The sequence below is a fragment of the Silurus meridionalis genome, chromosome 20 (assembly GCF_014805685.1).
Source record: "Silurus meridionalis isolate SWU-2019-XX chromosome 20, ASM1480568v1, whole genome shotgun sequence".
Classification (NCBI taxonomy): domain Eukaryota; kingdom Metazoa; phylum Chordata; class Actinopteri; order Siluriformes; family Siluridae; genus Silurus; species Silurus meridionalis.
Genome location: NC_060903.1, coordinates 5,570,001 through 5,591,134, shown reverse-complemented (window position 1 = coordinate 5,591,134; position 21,134 = coordinate 5,570,001). Strand labels below are relative to the sequence as shown.

Below are 21,134 nucleotides of genomic sequence, written 5' to 3'. Positions count from 1 at the left end.
ATCCTGTCTATCCTCGTCACTGTAAAAACCTAAAGCTCTAAAACTTTTCAGCTACAGAAAAATCATGCGAATAAAGCAAGGCCACGGGTGTTGCAGCAATTTATAGTCAGTCGTTTTTTTTCCCATGGTTTGTATCTCTCAAAATGTTCTGCTTGCTGTTGAACTGATGCTGAACTGTATGTTGATGTAAGTAGGTTTACATTTACTTCGTTACTGTCCATTACTGGAAATTACAATCACATTTTCATAGTCAGCATATACAGAAGTAAGCAGAACTCAAGACAAAACCATTTCCTGTTAGCAGGGATGAATACCTTCAGCGTTCTCGACGAACACATGAACACAGAAGTCTTACCACTGTTTTAGAGCATGTAAGCTCTGATACAGTACTTCTTAACCCAACTTTGCTGACCATTTGCTCTCTCATGCCTCAACTACCCTCCGGATTGCCCCTATCTGATTTTAGATGGTATTTAACAACCATCTGTACATGAATTCCAACCTCTCCTGATTTTGGTTCCTTACATTATACATTTGTGCCTATTATATGGCTCATTTAACACCATAATGTGCCCACAGTGACCTGTGTATTCGTATATGTATGTATGTATATATATATTATATTATATATTTTATATATATATATATATATATAAAAAACAGAATAAAAATAATAATCTCTAAATGATTATGATGTCAAAAAAAAAAAAAAAAAGGATTTTAATACCTGGTAGTTTTAATTGATTATGGGCAAATGGTTTGTAAATGCACAAGCATCTTAATCACAATAATCAGGACAAAACTATTTGCCATTCAGGGGGCCTTTAACATTTTTATTTGAGTGGATTATGATTAGAATAGAATGCATTACCATTTCCTAAAAAAACAAAAAGCAATACTTAAATGTTCCGAATGAAAAATACTTGCTACTTTCTATAGTAACAAATTGTACTGGGACTTCTATGATACGTGCTTAAAAATCTGTATACTTGTGTATAATTGTTGAGATGGTGATGTTTTCTATGAAATGTTTGTATGTTTTTTGGAAGGAGTCTCTATTGCGGGGCTCCCCAAACTACGGCCCGCCCTCACTTTTGGAATGACCCTCTGAACAATGCCAGAGACAAATTCTGAAAATCTAATTTTAAATATATGCTTTACTCATATTATATCTGTATCTGATAATAAACATTAAAGGACTAAAATGTCACAATTCCCTCTATTAAATAAAAGAAAAAATGATGTGACCTCACAGGGAAAAGTTTAGGGATCCCTGCTCTATAAAGTTTTTGCTTTGTAAGATCTCAGCATCATATATATATATACAGTGAGGAAAATAAGTATTTGAACACCCTGCTATTTTGCAAGTTCTCCCACTCAGAAATCATGGAGGGGTCTGAAATTGTCATCGTAGGTGCATTTCCACTGTAAGAGATATAATCTAAAAAAAAAAATTCAGAAATCACAATGTATGATTTTTTAACTATTTATTTGTATGATGCAGCTGCAAATAAGTATTTGAACACCTGAGAAAGTCAATGTTAATATTTGGTACAGTAGCCTTTGTTTGCAATTACAGAGGTCAAACGTTTCCTGTAGTTTTTCACCAGGTTTGCACACACTGCAGGAGGGATTTTGGCCCACTCCTCCACACAGATCTTCTCTAGATCAGTCAGGTTTCTGGCCTGTTGCTGAGAAACACAGAGTTTGAGCTCTCTCCAAATATTCTCTATTGGGTTTAGGTCTGGAGACTGGCTAGGCCACGCCAGAACCTTGATATGCTTCTTACAGAGCCACTCCTTGGTTATCCTGGCTGTGTGCTTGGTCATTGTCATGTTGGAAGACCCAGCCTCGACCCATCTTCAATGCTCTAACTGAGGGAAGGAGGTTTTCCCCAAAATCTCGCAATACGTAGACCCGGTCATCCTCTCCTTCATACAGTGCAGTCGCCCTGTCCCATGTGCAGAAAAACACCCCCAAAGCATGATGCTACCACCCCCATGCTTCACAGTAGGGATGGTGTTGGGATAGTACTCATCATTCTTCTTCCTCCAAACACGTTTAGTGGAATTATGACCCAAAAGTTCTATTTTGGTCTCATCTGACCACATGACTTTTTCCCATGACTCCTCTGGATCATCCAAATGGTCATTGGCAAACTTAAGACGTGCCTGGACATGTGCTGGTTTAAGCAGGGGAACCTTCCGTGCCATGCATGATTTCAAACCATGACGTCTTAGTGTATTACCAACAGTAACCTTGGAAACGGTGGTCCCAGCTCTTTTCAGATCATTGGCCAGCTCCTCCCGTGTAGTTCTGGGCTGATTTCTCACCTTCCTTAGGATCATTGAGACCCCACGAGTTGAGATCTTGCATGGAGCCCCAGTCTGAGGGAGATTGACAGTCATGTTTAGCTTCTTCCATTTTCTAATGATTGCTCCAACAGTGGACCTTTTTTCACCAAGCTGCTTGGCAATTTCCCCGTAGCCCTTTCCAGCCTTGTGGAGGTGTACAATTTTGTCTCTAGTGTCTTTGGACAGCTCTTTGGTCTTGGCCATGTTAGTAGTGGGATTCTTACTGATTGTATGGGGTGGACAGGTGTCTTTATGCAGCTAACGACTTCAAACAGGTGCATCTAATTTAGGATAATAAATGTAGTGGAGGTGGACATTTTAAAGGCAGACTAAAAGGTCTTTAAGGGTCAGAATTCTAGCTGATAGACAGGTGTTCAAATACTTATTTGCAGCTGTATCATACAAATAAATAGTTTAAAAATCATATATTGTGATTTCTGGATTTTTTTTTTTTAGATTATGTCTCTCACAGTGGACATGCACCTACGATGACAATTTTAGACCCCTCCATGATTTCTAAGTGAGAGAACTTGCAAAATAGCAGGGTGTTCAAATACTTATTTCCCTCACTGTATATATACGTCTGAGGGACAGGATTAAGACACAGGCGTTTCGGTGTGCTCGTGTGTGAGCTTAACACTGGTGGACTCACAGCGGCTGTTCAAGTTGTGAGTGTCCATGAAGGAAAGAGCTTCATCGCAGTTAGTGCCCTGCTCCGTGTAGCTCTTGTCCATCGAGTTCACCATCACCGTCATCTCCTGCCGTGTGCTGCTCAGCGTCTCCTTCCGCTTCTTAGCCAGTTTCCTTTTGGAGAACAAACAGAAATTTAACCCATTATTTCAAACCATGTACTAAATCTCTAAAGACATTTCAGTTTTATTAGTTTGAATCCCCAAAAGAATGTAAGCACAAATAAATCCCATGTTTTCTCTGAAGTCAATAGAAATCCAAGTAATGTGTACCGAAAAAAAAAAAGAGGAGTTACAACATGAAGCATGTCAGCACACAACTTAAACAGGAGGGGAAAAAAATGAGCATTATTCGAACCCTGAACTAATCAACAGGGCAAATCAGCATTAGTGTAATCAAAATGGAAGACATAATGATCTGCGCTTGATTGAGAGGGAGAGGCAACAGTCACAATTAAATTCTAATATAATTACAATCAATACCCCACCAAGGCCCTTGTGTGAACCAGGCTCTTTGTAATTACAATAATACAGCTTCAAAAGCACTATTTCTCGCCGCACGGTTTGTGGATCGTCTCGAACAAGCACGTTGCTGACTTCGAAATGAGGCGAACGGAATACCACAGCGAGTGTATCAGGTAGCAGCGCTAAGCCAAATGGCTGTCGCTGGGGAGGGGAAGACGAGGGAGATCTAATCGAATTGGGCTCTGGTGGATCCATACCTATCAGAAGCTAATTCAGTTGAGCAGCCTTTGTTTTCCAGAGGCTCTGATACGCGGGGAAATGCAAATGAGGAAAAATTATCCGTCCAATCTGTGGGAGCGGAATTACAAGCTGGGAGGGGCTCTAGGCCCAAGGCTAGGAGATGTAGAGCACGTTGTCCTCAAGGGATAGACGCTAACATGATTTACAGGAGTACAGAGAGTCACGCCAAAACCGCAAAGTGTGGTCGTGCTGGAAGTTTGAATCCAGCCGCAGAGCACGCTGAGCGGCTGCCAAGCCAAAGCGACAGGCAATGCTGGATCGAATATCGAGCATGATTGATGAGAAAGACCTGCAGTCTGCTTTTCCTGCTTTCAGAACTACTGACAACTACATACAGCAGAATTTTTATTCATTTAAAAACAATCTGCTACGGATTGAAGGATGTAAGACTGACAGTCTGAGTACCTGTATTGGTGTAGTGACTCAAGTAGCTGTACTAGGATTTCACCCCAAAGTGTGTAGGGCCTTAAACCAGAAAAAAAAAAAGATACCCATTAAACACTGAAGAAAAAAATAGAAAATAAACGCCACCATCTTCTACCAACCAGACCATGTGCATCCATCCACTGATATATGTGCAGCATCATTCTGAACTTCGGCTCATCCTGAAATGTGTTCGTTATCACCCACAGGAAAGCACCACCCTCTTCCTAATACATGATCTCAAGGTTATCATCCATCTCATGGATGCACAGTAGTGATGAGAAGATCGAATCTTGTTGGTGACAGTTCTTAAATCTTGAATGAACAAATCTTTTTTTTGAGTAATTTAATTCCTTGATCAGAAATAATATAAAATATTACATTTTCAATAATTAGATCCCCCAACACTTCTACAAACACGAACTTTGACTGTAGTTCCAATAACAAAAATATGAAAATGCAGCTAAGGACAAATTATGATAAACAGAATGAGTAGCTTCACATCTGGTCTGTATCGTTAGTTCTTTTGTCACGTCACAACAATAATGTCGAGATTCAGAGCAAAAAACCCTCATCTATTGCATTGTGTAGTGTCTATGGGAGTTCTCTTAGACTGGTTCAAAATAAACAAATGCCAATTCAACTCTCTAGACTTCGTGACCTTGAAAGATCTGAAATCTATTAACAACAGTGTAGAAACCTTTCTGTTGGCATTTTAATACCAGTCTGGAACGTGCTATTTGGTTACGTCTGTAAATGTACTGTAAACATGGAGACAAAGTACAATATGGTAATATGGATGGTAAGCACTGACAGTTGAATCGCTGTCTCTGAGGATCCGCCCCTCGCTGTGTGACCTGTGGCAGTGTTTGACAGGAAGGCAGGGAGAGGCTAATGAAGAGCGCTCGGCGTGCCGTTTTCCCTCTTCCATCCTGTTTATTTCGTTTAGTGCACGTGCCATAGCCATATGGTGACACTTCCCCCGCAGCCTAGATCTGACGCCGCCACACGAGCCTAATAAATGAACAGTTACCACAAAAGCAAGTGTGACAGGCGAACGTGGAACGAGTTCGCTGTGATTTTCGCCCAAAAACAAAAAATCCGAGCCAGAAAGGAAAAAAAGAACAAGTAAAAGTGATGGTGGAGAAGAAATATCTGTAACATGCTGTAACTGACGACTCAATCAGACTCTTTCTTCCTTTGAAAAAACACTGATTTTATCAGCATTCTTCCTTTCTTTGTTTCCCTCTTGTCTGTGAGTGTGTGTGTGGTAAATGAGAGAGATGTGCGAGGTTAGCAGCATGGGACACACAGATCCGCTGCTGTTTGCTTGGCAGCGGGTGGCAACACAGAGAGCTGTGGGATGGAGGGAATGCTCTGTGCACCGGCGCACGCTGAGCGCAACTCTCAAAATTAATCACTCCCCCATTCATAGCTCATTTAAAAGGGAGCAGAGGAGCGACAGAGAGACGCAGAAAACATGGCGTACGTGTGTTAATACTGCAACTCAACGCAAACCGCTGGCAAGGCGGACATCCGCAAACACATCTTTAACATTTCGAGGGTTCACTTTAGTGCAATTGAAATAAAACTCATTAAAAAAACTCTTTTGTAATAAGAATTTTTAATAACTGCTAGACATTTGTTTTTCTGACTAAATTCCCAAGACTTTAAGCAAAATGAAAGTTAAAAGGTGGGAATTGACATTTTTAAAAGTGTCTCTAGACATAAATAATCATATCATATCAAAAATACATTAAAAAAAGCATCATCTGCAGTATTGCAATACAATACATGTAGCGTCAAATAAGCTCTGCTGCTTTTCCAGAAAACATTTGGAACAAATGTCAAAAGTTTGTGTACACCTGACCATAAGATTTGCATATGTTTTCTGAACATCTGATTCCACATTTAGTACTCATTCCACTACATTTGTTGAGTGTGTTTCTGGGGATTTGATTCCATTCCTCCACAAGGGTGCAGGTAAAGCCTCATGTAGGGTGGAGGCCTGGGGTGCAGTCAGCTGTTCACATTCATCCCAAAGATGTTCAGTCGGGTCAGAGCTCTATAGCAAGTCGCTCAAGATCTTTTCCTGGAAACCGATTTAAAGCAGATCTTCATGGAGCTGGCTTTGTGCACAGCTCCACAATTTTAGGCTACTGCATCCAGACATCCTACACAAACAGTTTGGGGATAAACTGGCTGGAAAATTCAGGTATATCAATGCTTGTCTTTATAATGTAGTTTCAGCACAGAAAGTTGGGTCATTTGGGGGAAGAGAACGCCATGTCATTGTGTTCCCTAACACTACAGATTTGTTTCGAATACAGCACAGAGCTCGAAAAAACGTCAAATTGCTCATTTAAATTGTGAATCATTCAGCGTCGTCTTGCCAATTTGCTAATGGTGTGTTTGCAAACAACAGAAGCCACCTGATGTGCACTTCTCCCCATTCACTTTCCTTTCTTTCCTAACCAACAAAGCAGAAATGGCCCTTTTTCAAACCGAGGTGTTGCTTCCCAACAGTCGGGAAATTTCTGTCTAAATACCTCAAAACGTCTTCAAAAACGCCGCGCCCAGCACGAGCGAATTCATTTGCAGCTCTGAGCTGAAACCAACACCAGCGCGGGTGTTGTAGGCTGTGGAATGCCGTGCGCTTCGCCAAAACAAAAGGCCGACCATTATATCCACATGGTCCAGGGGAACATCGGGGTGATGTGGGTAGCGTGCTGGGTGAGAGGAGGGGGAGATGAGTCACACCCAGCAGAGAGTAAAAGCTTGACTCAAAGAGAACAGACACTTTGAGTTATGAGTCAAAGGCTGCTACATGAGGGAGCTTTACATCGAACATGAGTGAGCTGAATTCTAATGGCCAAGCAGTCTTTTAAAACGTCAAGCATTAAGCAGCATAATTACTGCCTTCTGTAGACGTTAATGGCATTATTGTTAATGTATCAGTCGTTCTAATTGGCCAGTGAACCAGTTATCTTTTCTTAAGAACCTAGCAGAGGATATAATAATCAAATCAGAAACATGTGACTTACAAAGTCCCAGAAAACCAGATGCATTCCACAGTATTTCTCTATACATGCTTGTCCACTTGAAATGGTCAAAAACTCAGAGATGGCAATAGTACACACATCATTCACTCAAGTAGAAGTACAGATACACATGTTTGAAAAAACTCTGGTAAAAGTTGAAGTACTGACCACTTTAATTTAAGTGATAAAGTGTAAAGACGTACAGGCTCTGACTTGTAATTAAGTAAGAAGTTGCCATTACTACTACCTGTTTAATGTCATGCTCGTAACTGGACCTCACATCATATTAATATATTAATAAAAAAATAATTTTAAATTTTGTTATCTAATGAATGCAATGAACACAAGCAGAAAAAGGATAATGATGATCAGGTGATCAGGCATGTTTACCCTGTACATCTTGTTGCCTTCTGACTTGCTTGTTGTTAGCTTCGTAGGCTAGCCTGCGTTTTTATCAGGTGTACCTATTCATAAGACTTTCTATCAACATTGGTTCTATTTCCTGACATTTAAACAATCCTGATTTACTTCTGCTTCAAATCCTAAAACCTACTTGTACACTTATAATCGTCTGACTTGCAACCAGAAAACAACAAATAAATCAATAGTGTGTCTCCTATTTGTATCAGTTTAGAACAGCACTTCCCAACACACCATGGCCAAGTTATACGCAAGAATATTTTTCCACAGTTTGGGGGTGGGGGCAGGGGTTTCTAGGTTATACACAATAAAGTGCATATTATATTACTAAAATGCATATATAATTTAATGACTTATTATATATCATGAAAATGCTGTCATCTATAAAAAAATGTCAGTCGATTAAATGGAAATGATACAAATAAGTTTTATAAGTTGTAGGGTTTAGATCTGTTCATTCATACAAACAACGTGTTTTGTAATCACTTCCCTTTCTTTGAGATGCTATCCAGAACTAGACAGGGCCATGCAAATATACAGGTAGGAATTATAAACAAATGAGAGTATACTACCCATGACTGATCACCACTCTTTAAGACTCCTGGGTAGGTTAGGCTACGACTCGATTCACAATATTTTCAAGTAACGATGAGGTCATTGTAACGCATTTTAATGGTAAGTCAGGAAATGCCTGTACTGTATATAGATTGTTGCTTCTCGCTGTGTATCGAGAGAAAAAACAGAAGCAGTTTCTAAGTTGTTCTCAGCATGCTGTGCAAGAGTTAAACGCCAGCGGTAAGACAAAACAACAGGCTGTGCATAAACTGACAGGGAGATAAGCCACAAGAGCTGAGCTAGATCTTAATTCACCTGGGCAGAAAAGAAAAAGGGAAAGAAAGAGAGATAGAGAGAGAGAGAGAGAGAGAGAGAGAGAGGGGGTGTTTGTTATCTCTGTCTTTCATACTCATCCACCAGTCGACCAGACGCACTCCACAGTCGGCTAATTCCATTTTCTGTGGTGAACTAAGTTCACACGTCTCGTTCTTTTCCTATATTTCTTTTCTTTGCTCTTGCTTCAATTCCATCATGAGCTGTCTCTCACCTACCCACTTTAACCTAGCACTGCCTTTCCTTTTTTCTCACTCCAACCCACCCCCCTGCCCTCTCTCTCTCTCTCTGGCTCTTAGCGTACGCTTCAGCCCAACTTCATTAGCCTCTTGTCTAATGATAAGCTGCGTGTGTGTGTGTGTGGAATAATATTAGGTGTGAGAGGGTGTGTATGTGCAAGGTCAGGATGTTCTATCCTGGACAAGGGTTTGTTATCTGCTGGAGAGGAGGTGAGGGACAGAGAAAGGATCCAGCCAGTTGAGGACAGAGAGATGGATGTGAGAAGACATTCTCCTCTCTCTCTCTCTCTCTCTCTCTCTCGCTTTCTCTTTCTCATCATCAGTATGCTCGAGCTGTCAGTGAAACAAATGTGCTTGCCTTGTTCCAATTAGTGTGGTGTGTGTTGTGGCTCGGCTTTAAAGCGTGTTCGCCTTAATGAAGGTATTCGAGCTGTGGGCAGCGTCCTCTAAACATTTGCAGTGCCAGCGCACTCATCCCAACGCCATCCGCTCTTATTGGATCAGACAGGGCGCAAAAGCAGGAAAGGATCCTGTTCTCTGTTCTTATTAGGCTCCAGGCCATGAGACACGAGGGTCTCTGTTAACCCCATGGGCCGCGTGCTATCGCCCCCTGCTTACGTCTCCTAATCGCATCCTTCCCGAAATTCCCTGGGCCTGGGCGAAAAACACAAACCAGAGTACACATGTCAATCAGCTACACCACTGGCTGGGGCGAAGGAGGCTGCCATGTCAATCTCACTCCCAGCTTTGGGAAGAAGCTGAGAAAACAGAAGGTGTGATTGGCACACGCTCGGCGTGGGCGCATCCCTGCCAACGTCAAACCTCCGCCGAGCTCCTAGCTATCATCCGTAATAGGCGGGATGAGTTTCAGCCGGCTCCTGAAGCAGCAGGCAGCGAGTTGCCTTCTCCCTCTTCTTTTCCCTGCCTCTGGAAGTGCTCGGGTTACTCTAACGCATGCAGGATGGTAAACAACAAAACAGCGTAGTGCAGTCATTCATCAATCACCAAGTCTGACAAATGAGGTCAAATCAGCATGCATCTAACATGGACCATGCAGGAGAAAAAAAAAAAGGATGAATAATAAAAAAAAACAAAAAAAAACATTAAATGAAATAAATTATCAGAAGTCATGATGTGGATGCCAGGGCTGGGAATGAGATGACTCGGAATGAGATGGCTAATTCTGCTTTTGCTCGTGCGTGTGACGACCGGCCGCGAGATCATGCAGAACGCGAGGTTCCGGTCGCCAGTTGGTCACAGACAGAGCAAAAGAGTTAGCGTCCCCACTATGAGCGTGTGTTAGTTTGTTTCTCAGAACAAAGATGGAACAGATGTAAAATTTGTGGGATATCAAGGTCCTTTATTTTCCCCCAAGTAAAAGCATCGCTTGTAAAAACAGGCATTTCAGTGTCAAATCTTGTGCGAATAATAATAATAATAATAATAAAAAAAGGAATAGATTCTCCATAATCAGGGAACATTACGTTAATATTAAATTGACTTGGGTGCAATTTACTCAAGCCCAATCTCGTCAGCAGTTAATAATAAATCTGGAAATGAAAACTAATTAAAGCAAAATCATTTATTGGGAAGGTTACACTCGATGCTTTCACATTCGGAGCATGATGTAAAACTATAAAATGCCTGTCTGCAGAGGGACAGCGGGGGAAGAACTAAGTCTAATCATGCAGGGAATAGCGTACAAGTCTCGTTGGAAAAGAGCAAATGCACTAACATTGTACAAAGGTGTTTACTTACAGGTAATAAGTGTAGGAGTGATAGGTTCTTCTGCCGAGTGAGGTGGTGGTGGGGTATAAGCAGTGGAGGGGGGGAGGGGGGCATGGAATGAAAGGAAAGAAAAAGTAAAAAATATTAATGCTCGAAAAAGAGATATAAAGATGAACAAAAGCAGACATGGTGGCATACATGTATGAAAGAGAGAGAAAAATAGAGAGAATAGGTTTGGCGGTACGGTGACTGTGGGAGGGCGTCTCAGGCATGCTCGCTGCGTCGCTACGGATAAAACACTCTACGGGTTTGCGCTAAGAGCATGACTCAGCATCAGAAAATATTACTGAACTATCCTACTGCTGAGCTAAACTTACATCGCATCCAAGATACCCATGATGCCAATTCAGGTGATCAACAAACTTTATTTGGAAAAATAATGAGCAATTTAGACAGAGCTTTTCTAAAAGAAAAAAAAAGAAAAGAAAAAGAGGAAAAAAGGAAGTAATTACTTTTACTCATTGTGCATCACTAACAACGAATATTACGTCTTTGAAAAGAAGATTTTACCAGCAAAATGTTAAGGACAAAATATGGTGGACACCTAACCATAGGATTTGTGTGCTTTCTGAACATCCCACTCCACATTTAGTCCCCTATTGCTGTTATAATAACCTCCACTCTTCTGGGAAGATGTTCCACTTGATTTTAAGGTGCACTTGTGGAGATAAATAGGCACAAGGGTTTTAGTAAAGTCAGGTACTAATGTAGGTGAGGTGAGAAGGTCTGGGGTGCAGTCAGTGTTCCAATTCATCCTAAAGCTGTTCAATATGGTCAGAGCTCTATAGCAGGCCACTTAGGATCTTCCACTCCAACCTCATGTAAAGCAGATCTTCATGGAGCTGGCCTTTGTGTACAGGGGCATTGCCATGCTGGAACAGGTTTGGATCTCCTAGCCCAAGTGAAGAGTAAATTTCATGCTACCACATCCCAGAGACATCCTATTTAACTGTGAGTATCCATAAGCTGGGGAAAAACCACATAAGGCTGGAAAAAGGTGTCCCAATACTTTTGGTTATATAGTATAATCCCTGTTTGCCCTGTGCGGTGTGTGTTTAAAAGAGTGTGTGCTCTATTGATATAATCTTTATGCTTGCCGAAGCACAGCGGTAGAATATTCGAAGGGCAGTTGTTGGGGCAGTCAATAATAATTAATGCTCGCTGCATATTTTTGTTCACTAATGTATAAAGTCGACTCTAGGTCTTAAAGAGTGATCAGATTGATTTTGAATCATTGTGATCTACAAATCGATCAGGAAACTTCCAGCGGTTAGAATGACTTCTTATTGTTCTGCTCTAGTGCTGGGAATTTCTAGCAAATTTGGTAAGACATTACGTCACATCTGTGTCGGAACCTTGCATTACCCTGCATCTCACTATCATGGTCACTTGCGTCTCTTGTAGTTTGTCATGTGTGAGTGTGTGTGTGTGTGTGCACTACAGTATGAAGTCGTAGCATTACAGTCCACTACACGGCTAATAAACACCATAAGCACTTTCTACTGATGAGGCATAACATTATGACCACCTAATATTATGTTGGTACCCTTTGGCTGTCAAAACAGTCCTGACCGGTGGCGCATTAACAGAATTAACTTCTGCCCCTAATTGAGCTACAGGAGCTCATTCTGCTGGATCAAATCGATTAGATCTGTTTTGGAGATGCTCTTTTCCAGTCGTCCAGACGTCAATTTAGCCCTCGCCCAAATCCATGCTCTTGCCCATTTTTCCCACTTCCTACACATCAACTTTAAGGACAAAAGGTTCACCTGCTGCCTAAATTAATTCCACCCACTAACAGGTGCCATGCTGGGAAGATAATCAGTGTTCTTCACTTCACCGCTCATAATGTTATAATGTCATAATGCTATCTCTAATCGGTGTATGGCTTTATACTTGCTTCACTAGCTACAGTATATCCGCTCACATTCACCAGCAGTCTCTGCTACTTCCTGCCATGTGTTTCCTCTTCACGTATCTATGCACATTTAATGAGAGGTCATACGGTACGGTATATAATGGGATAAGAAGAAAGCACAAAACCAACAATAAACAGGAACTGGTTTCAGGCAGGAACTAAAGATGTGCCATATAACTGGTCTGAGAAATCATTCAAGCTAATTGCCTGAATATGCAATTTTTTCACTTTATCCCTAATTAGAAATAGAATCGAGAAAAGGTTTCAGTATCACTCTGCGCTTGTTATATTAAAACTTTGTATGAGATAAGCTAAAAAAAAAAAAAATCCTCCAAAGATCTCAACGATCCAGTCCACGGAAAATATAAACGTGGTTAAACGTGTCATGTGTACATGATCTATTTCTCCTGCTCGTGTTTCGGCATTCGGAGCAGCACTGAGTCTCATGGGCTCGATTCTAAACGTTAATATCAATTGAACCGTGAGTCGAGATTTTAACATTAAGATTAGCATGTCCTACCTCGCTTCCATTTCTAATCTAATCCGGTTAATTAAACCGACAGATTCAAACGCGCCTGTTCATTTGATTAAGCTATATTGAGGCAAAATTCAATTAAAGGGATTGTGCATAGTGAGCATAACCTTCGCCGTGGCTCCGACATCGCCAGGAGAGATTTTGCTCCTGGAAGGGAATTTAACTTTTTTTTTTTTTTAGATTTTGTTTTTCCCCGCCTGCATGTCCAACAAACAAATAGGACAAAAACCAATGTGTGTACATGAAGCTAGTGGTGTACAGGAGATTAGAGTGTAGGAGGGCAGCAGGGGTTATTGTAATGAGGAGCCGATATTAATTCCGCTGCTCCTTTCAATTCAACACTTCCTCTGTGAATGTACTGATGGCTGGCTCAGAGATACCTGCTCATATAAAACAAATGAAAATAGCAGTGTGTGTGTGTGTGTGTGTGTGTTGTGTGGTAGAAGTAGAATATTTGCTCAGGCTGACTCTAGAGGCCCCTAGACTCTGATAGAAGGCTTAAAGGGACCAGGCTAATGTAAACTAGCCTGCAGCTAACCAATCACTCCACTGCTCTATAGCTTTCATCACCATTTCTCTCTCATCTTCATTTCCCCTCAGTTTCTCTCTCTCTCTTTCTCGTGCTGTTTTCACCCAAATTCTTTCGTTCTCTCTCTTTATCTGTCATTTCTTTTAACGATTTCGCCTTTCCGTCTAGCTGCGGTAAACTCATTTTAAAAGGACTTAAAGAAGTACGATTAATTATTCAGCATCGCGCTGACAGTCCACCGGCCCATGGGTCAAAAACGAAACTGGCATGGACATCTATTATTAACAGCTGTATCCAAACTCCTTTACGCTCATATTGAAAATACGAGACACTTCATATACTGCATCTCAGTGCGATTGTGATGTTAGAAATGCCACTGTTATAAGTGAAAAAACAGTCACTAACTTCTGAATGCATTTTCATCAGGTTTTTGTGAATGTTAGTTGGAATGGGCGACACAGCGACACGGCAAAAATTCGATGACAACTGAAGTTACAGTGTGTATTATTTAATTAGTCAGCTGACAATACTGAACAATACCATACCGGAAAAAAAAAATCGAATCATTGAAATAACCGAATCTTGTGTCCTAAACTAATACGTAAATAAAGCGTATAAGAGCGTTTTTTTTCATCGGATTTAGAGGCGCGCATCGGAACTGCTATCGACAGGATGTGGGTTTAGGATTTGCATGAGCGGAAGGTTAATTCATTTTACAATAAAAAACTATTTACAGAAATCAGGCTACTAGTAATTAATTTAAGAAATAAAATTCAAATAAAATATCACAGGCAGGTAGAAATAAATAATGGCAAAAGCGGTTTGTGCTGAGAAGGAAATTCTGTAGAGCATTGCTTTGCTTTTGGTAACAACAATATAATTAATATTTAATAATAATACAAATTTGAGACCAAATTTTTGAGACATAGCATCTTTGCACAACATCGGTGCTGTATTGTCAAATCGCCCAACCCAAGTTCACCTCATAGTTATAATGATGGTTATTATATTATATGATGGTATTGGCTAGAAGTGTATGTCTCGGTGCTTACCGTTTCTTCATGAGAAGCACCACGCCAAGGAAGATGATGACGAAAAGCAGGATGCCGGCGATGACGCCGGCGATCTTCACCGTGTGGTCGGTCTGTTTCTCCGGCTCCACCGCGTTTGGCTTGTGTGTTGCCGACCCTGAAATCAGGAAACGTGAAAGGTCAGGTCAACGATTAGCACTTTGAAGAAAAAAAAAAATTACTACAGAGTAAAGACTTGTGGTAATGGCCTGCACTTTAATTGGCAATAAAATCTCTAAACGCTGAGATATTTCTGGCAGTGACGGCGGTACAGGGAGGTTCGCTGTACGACTGTCAAATTAGCGGAAGGGAAACAGTTTGGAATGAATATTTGGGTACGGTGGGCTTTAATGCTGTATATAAACTTGGATGTTTTAAAGGACTGCCAACATAAAATCTAATTAAAAGAATACTGCAGCTTTGGGCTTTTTTTTTTCTTTTCCATTTTTCGAGTCTCTATGTGACTCCTCTATACAGGAAATCCACAGACAAAGATTTCCACACGCTTTTATACTCTGAAAAAACCTGTTTAATGGAAACTCACTTATATTAGGAGTCGAAGGGCAGTTATTGGAGCAGTCAATTGTTTATACAAAGTGCTTTCATGAATTTTTCATACAAATGCATTTGTAAATTAAACTTTAAATTTCGAAAAGTCATTCTTTCCCAAACCGGAGTACGTTTGATTATTAATAAGTTCACAAGGTTTGGCGTGATGAAAAGTGCATAAGAATAGATTTGGTACTTAAAAAAAAAAGGATGTCCCTTTGTTCATCAAGACTTGTGTTTGAGTCTGTTTTCTTCAGTATCCATATCCAAATCTGTATTCAAATTTAAAACCTGAAATATTTGTGACCTACACAGAATTATTATTATTTATTTAAACATTTAATTAAATTTGAATTCTGGATGTAACTCAGGGGTAGAAGCAGAATGTCAACATATTTTCTGGCAGTAATTTTGTTATTTTGCAGTCATTATGCCTGCTCCATTTGAATACTAATTTGTTTGATCTTACACTATACAGTCAAAAGTTTGTGGACACCCCATCATTAGATTTTGTATTAACTTTCTGAACATCGTATTCGACATTCAGGCCCTGTTTACTCTTATAATAACCTCCACTCCTCTGGAAAGATGTTCCACTAGAATATGGAGTGTGAAGATTTGTGCCGAAAACATGAAAATTCAGGTTCTTAGTCCGATTCTGATGTAGGTGAAGTGAGGAGGGTGCAGTCAGCGTTCCAATTCATCCCAAAGGTATTCAATAAGGTTGAAGCCAGAGCTCTCAAGCAGGCCATTTAAGATCTTCCACTCCAAGATATGGAAATTCTTAATGTTATAGGGGCATTTGTCATGGTGGAGCACCTAATTCTTCTAGTTCAAGTCAACAGAACAGGGGCAGAACCACATATGGCTGGAAAAGTTAGTACTTTTGTCCGTATAATGTATGCCCCGTAATTAAAAACAATCAACAAAAGAGTAGTCTAAAATCCTGACCAGCAGCACAGTCGTGACCAGGAAGTTATAAATTCATTGCGCTGCTGCCTTGGTGATCGGCGTAAAGAATGTATTTGTATTCGGCTCTATCGCTGCATTACATTACGTTTGTACGTAAAAGAAAGTAATTTAATTTAAACTATATTTGTGAAATCTGTGAAAAATTGTGGCATTTGCACATGCACTACTGACAGAGATTAGGTGCTGGAGCATTCCTTTAACCTGTTTGCACAGGAAGTCCACTGAGACCGGTGCACTGTTGATTTCTAGGAGCCATTAGGACTGCTGGGTTGATAAAGCTGAAGCTATGTGATAACCACGGAGAAGCAATATGTGATAGGTTCAGCAATGCCTCTTCTCTTCTATAGATAAGAGTGTTCTACTGTGTGTGTGTGTGTGTGTGTGTGTGTGTGTGTGTGTGTATATACACACTATAATGTGAAGCCATGTCAATTCTACCACCTGTTAATGTTTTTTTCTGTGACACTGAGTTTGGGTTGACAAATTAGAGAAATGGGATGCTCTGCTCAGCTGTGTGTGTGTGTGTATGTGAGTGTGTGGGTGCGTGCGTGCGTGTGTGTAGATTGTCTTTCTACACACCCTGAACCACTCGTGCAGAGATTTAATATTGCATCCTGGCACCTTGTTAGGGTATAGCTGGTGCGATTGTGTTTTGATACGATTGTGCTGTACTAAAACGAGCCTGGCAGATATCAGTGTTGTGTTAACGGCAACATGGGCACTGTGTGTGTGTGTGTGTGTGTGTGTGTGTGTGTGTGTGTGTGTTTGTGTATATTCAGAATGGTAAGATTTACTGATTCGCATCAGTGCATCAGCATAAAAGTTAACCGTATGATGCAATATTATGATCGATTCAAAATATTGTGCATCAGATACAAGTTGGCATTTGTTTGTTATTTTTTATTATTTAGAAAGTGAATAATTTGTGACCAATATTTCATATGTACATTGATTTCTTTTTGCTAAACTGTTTCTTGAGCGCGTTCTCTCAGCACCACTGTTGCTACGTGAATATGACGTATCGCATCACTACTGAGACCGAGGCGTGTCCTGAAAGTCACACAGAATACAGATTAACATGGCAGAGGTAGAGCTGCATCTTCCCGGAGTCAGACCAGGAAAAGAACGTCTGGTTTTGTTTCATCTTTTCTCTTTTTACACTACAAACGCCTGTAGGTGAAAGGGCCATGCGTTAAAAGTCAAAAGGGCACTTTAGTACATTTATTATTTGCTGTCTGAAGCAAAGAAATAAAAGTTACATATCTTGTACATTACTGAATTGCATACAGCAGCATCAGATTTGTTCCAGTGCATCGTATTGCATTGTGTTGAATCAAAATAAAATCGGATCGCACTGCAGCGTAATGATGTGAATCTCGTTGGTCGCTGCTTCATATGTGTCTTTAATGTATCATATTGTTGACTATGCATCGAGATGTAGATGTAAAAAGATTGTTTAGTGGGATGTTAGATATATGCATGCTTGTTTATACACACCAGTCTGACTGCAGTAACAGACGGGGGGTATTGCATCAGGGCCAAAGTTCACTGTGCACACAAACACACACATACACACGCACGCAACCATACACATATACACACATACAAACACACAGATGCAAAGCTGTCTGTCTTTTTGATGGGGTGTGATGGTGGGAGTAATGGAGGCGGATCGGGTAAAACAGTCTGGGCAGGGTGAGTGTCTGACCTGTTAGTTGGTTGTCGCCTGCAGCTGGAGCAATACGGATGTAGGGAGTAGTGAGCTGCGTCACTAGAATAGCAGCTGACAGAGTAAGATCCACAGCGCATGCAGTGCAAGAGAGAGAGAGAGAGAGAGAGAGAGAGAGAGAGAGAGAGAGAGAGAGAAAGAGGGAGTAAAAAACATAGAAGAGGTATAGAGCACAAGACAGACAGAGAAAAGAAAAACAAACAAACAAACAAGTGGTTAAGCAGTTAAGTGTCAAAAGTGCAAATTACATTCTCAACCACAACACAAAACCTGCCTACAACAATATAAAACCTACAAAAATATAAACATTTGAAAACAATTTATATGCCAATGCAGGCTTAGTAACTTACATGGACATGCTAGAAACCTTATAATTAAGTTTACTCTGATCCAGAGTTTAAATTAAAACATATAATGTTTTAAAGTGTAAAAAAAAGAACATTCTGGATGATTCTGAAGAGTGATTATGGGTGAAGAGTCATTTGAAGATTAAACTTGGTTGGTAGTCAACATTAACTCTTATTCAACAATTATTGAAATATGGTTGTAGTCAGTTAGGCAGCATATATAGCAGCATATAGCAGCATTTATATTATTTAACAGTGGCCTTCCACAAATGACAATCAAAACTCCAATGTACACTGATACACTTTACATGTAGCATGCTAATATCATTAGTCTAAAATGCTAATGTTTTCGATTGCATGCCAGGAGGATAGATTTCTGCTCATACTCTGTACTCTCATCTCACAATACTCCCATCCTGAACTACAGGAGACTGTAAAGACTATAAAAAGAATGTGGACCAATATGTTGAATGTGGATCGAAATGTTGCTAGTTGGGTGTTTTGAGAGTGTGTTTCCCAACTGCTTACACATAGGATCAATCAATGTTTCCACACCTTTTTTTCCATTTTCTAATCACATCTTTTTGTAAAATTGCGATGCCAAGCAGAAAAAAAGTTCTTTATATTGAGTGTTGGGTGATGCTAATCAAGCTTTTGATATTAGTGCACACAATAAGAGGCCATTAGGTTGGTAAAACACACCTGTATGTCGGCATGCTAACATAATACAAGACCCTTACCTTTGGTTGCAACTCGCACACAGTCTATTTTAGTCTCCTGCAGAGAAGAACACAAATGCGTGATTAGAGGCAGTAATTTGGCTTCGGTGCAAAGCAAAGCAATATGCATCATGATCATCGTGCTAGCTGATGGAAATTGGCTTGGCAGAAATACTGGTCTGAAAGCTCTTCACAAAATAAATATACTTATTTAGTTATTAAAGTTTGCCAAAATGTTTCTCGTTGGTTTAAAAAAAAAAATAGTTCATTTCATTTCTTTTATTCCCAGCGCTAGCTAAAAGGAACGGCATTAGGAGTGTGGGATTTGATTAATTATCAGTCTTGAATAAACAGACGTGAGGCTGTCTGGCTAAGTGCCCATCAGCATTCATCAGTAGCACTAAAACACAGGTCTTCAGTCAATTAGGAAATGAGCTGCGGCGTTCCCGCTATACAGCGACATAGAGCAGCCTTTTAAATGAAAGCAAGCAGTGTCACTGCTGTCAATCTAAACAGCAAAGGGTTTTTTTCTTCTTCTTTTCTTTAAGAGCACAGATGGAGAGTGAAGGTGAGAGCGAGTGAAGGAGGAGAGGCAGAGGGAAAACAGAAACTAGACAGGCGGAGATTGAGACACGTAGCCGAGAGAGAAAAGAAAAACTCTGAAATGCATTAAGCAGCACTGTGTTAATGTGTCCGATGGAAGTGGGTGCATTCTGTGCGCTGTGGACGGTGTCACTCACACACTCTACAGGAGAAACTTTAGCTGTCATGGCTGGAGTGCTTTTAACCCTAGTTCTCTCTCCTATTGAGAGACGCCTCCTCTGATTGGGTGTGAGCCTTTTAAACCTTTCACCTGACAATGTGCTGCGGAGCCTCAAAAACGGTCTGGACGTCATTCTGTGGTCCGGGAGAAGAGCCTTAACTGACTGGACTTATTCATTGCATTGCTGCGTTCGACTCTAACAGGAGGCAAAGTGGAAAGATGCTTTGTAAAGGTCTTCCATCAATGTTTCTATGTGTGTGTGTGTGTGTGTGTGTGTGTGTGTGTGTCTGTTTCAAGTCAGGCCAATTCTGAAATCACTGCCTCAGATAACATCCATTAGGAATAAAAACATTCACCAACACCAATACACTGAACCTCACCTAATGGAAGTGGCAGACTAACATTCTTGCTGTGTATGCAGGATTGGACAAACCCACACCAGTCCCATGTTTTTGAATAGCAACGGTTTTATCTTGTAGCTAATATGATGCAGGTCAAAGCTAGGAGTGTGTATAAACGTTAATTAGAGTGGGTGCAATTGAGCAACATTTCTATAGGAATAAGCAGGACTGATTAAGAACGTCTGAAGGAGTTAAAAAGATTGATCAAGAATGTAGCAAGTAAAGACAGAGAAAGAGAAAACAAACAAACAACAAACAAGTGGTTAAGCAGTAAAGTGTCAAAAATGCAAAATACATTCTGCTCAACAGCCATACTGAACTCGCCTACAACTTGAATACAAAACCTAAATATAAAAAAAAAACAACTGCTGTACAATTTATTGCATCACAAAATATACGAGCCAATCAGGTTCAATATGCAAATTCAGGCCTTGTGTCTTACATAGACGTGTTAGAAACCTTATAATTAAACCGAAAGCCGAGTTTACCCACAGATTCAGAGTTTCAAAAAAAATTATATAATGTTTAAAAGTGTAAAAAATGAACCTTGTAAGGGATTCTGGGTAAAGAGTCATTTCAAGCTTTGACAACTTGATTGGTAAAATCCGAGTAGTAAACATTAACTCGTACTCAAACATACTGAAATTCAGTTCTAGTCAATTAGGCAGCGGATTTTTATTATTAAACAGTGGCCTTGTGTGATTGATTATTACAACTCTGATTTATAATTTGATTGATCAAGAATGTGTGTGGGATTGGATAAGCCCTCTATTGTCCCTTGTTCCTTAAATGCAAAGGATTTTATAGTTAACAGCGTGCAAATCAAAGCGATTAGTTTTGGTTTGTGTTCTGCACAGCCAGGAATAAAAAAATAACCTCGCCACATGAACCTTGTGTTTCATTAATACCCACCCCGTTAGCTGTGCTGACGGCCTGGTAGTACACACTATAACTCTTGTGGGGAAGCAGTGGTGCATTCCAGAAGCCACTGTAGG

The 21,134-nt window shown here is 40.4% G+C and overlaps 1 protein-coding gene across 7 annotated transcripts in view; it reads right to left on the bottom strand.

The window, feature by feature from the left end:
- The window catches only part of LOC124403123 (receptor-type tyrosine-protein phosphatase mu-like), a 226,667-nt gene that overhangs the window by 53,807 nt on the left and 151,726 nt on the right, over nucleotides 1–21,134 (bottom strand). For 4 of the 7 annotated variants that reach the window (XM_046876728.1, XM_046876729.1, XM_046876730.1 and 1 more), the window contains exons 12-16: nucleotides 21,052–21,134; nucleotides 18,997–19,033; nucleotides 17,889–17,963; nucleotides 14,642–14,777; nucleotides 3,007–3,158 (exon numbers count right to left, since the gene is read on the bottom strand). The exon at nucleotides 21,052–21,134 is cut by the window's right edge and continues 194 nt beyond it. In XM_046876728.1, coding sequence (XP_046732684.1) covers nucleotides 3,007–3,158; nucleotides 14,642–14,777; nucleotides 17,889–17,963; nucleotides 18,997–19,033; nucleotides 21,052–21,134 — 483 coding nt within the window. Of the gene's footprint in view, nucleotides 1–3,006; nucleotides 3,159–10,577; nucleotides 10,608–14,641; nucleotides 14,778–17,888; nucleotides 17,964–18,996; nucleotides 19,034–21,051 lie in introns of all 7 variants that reach the window. The other 3 variants (XM_046876725.1, XM_046876726.1, XM_046876727.1) reach the window with 1 other exon arrangement.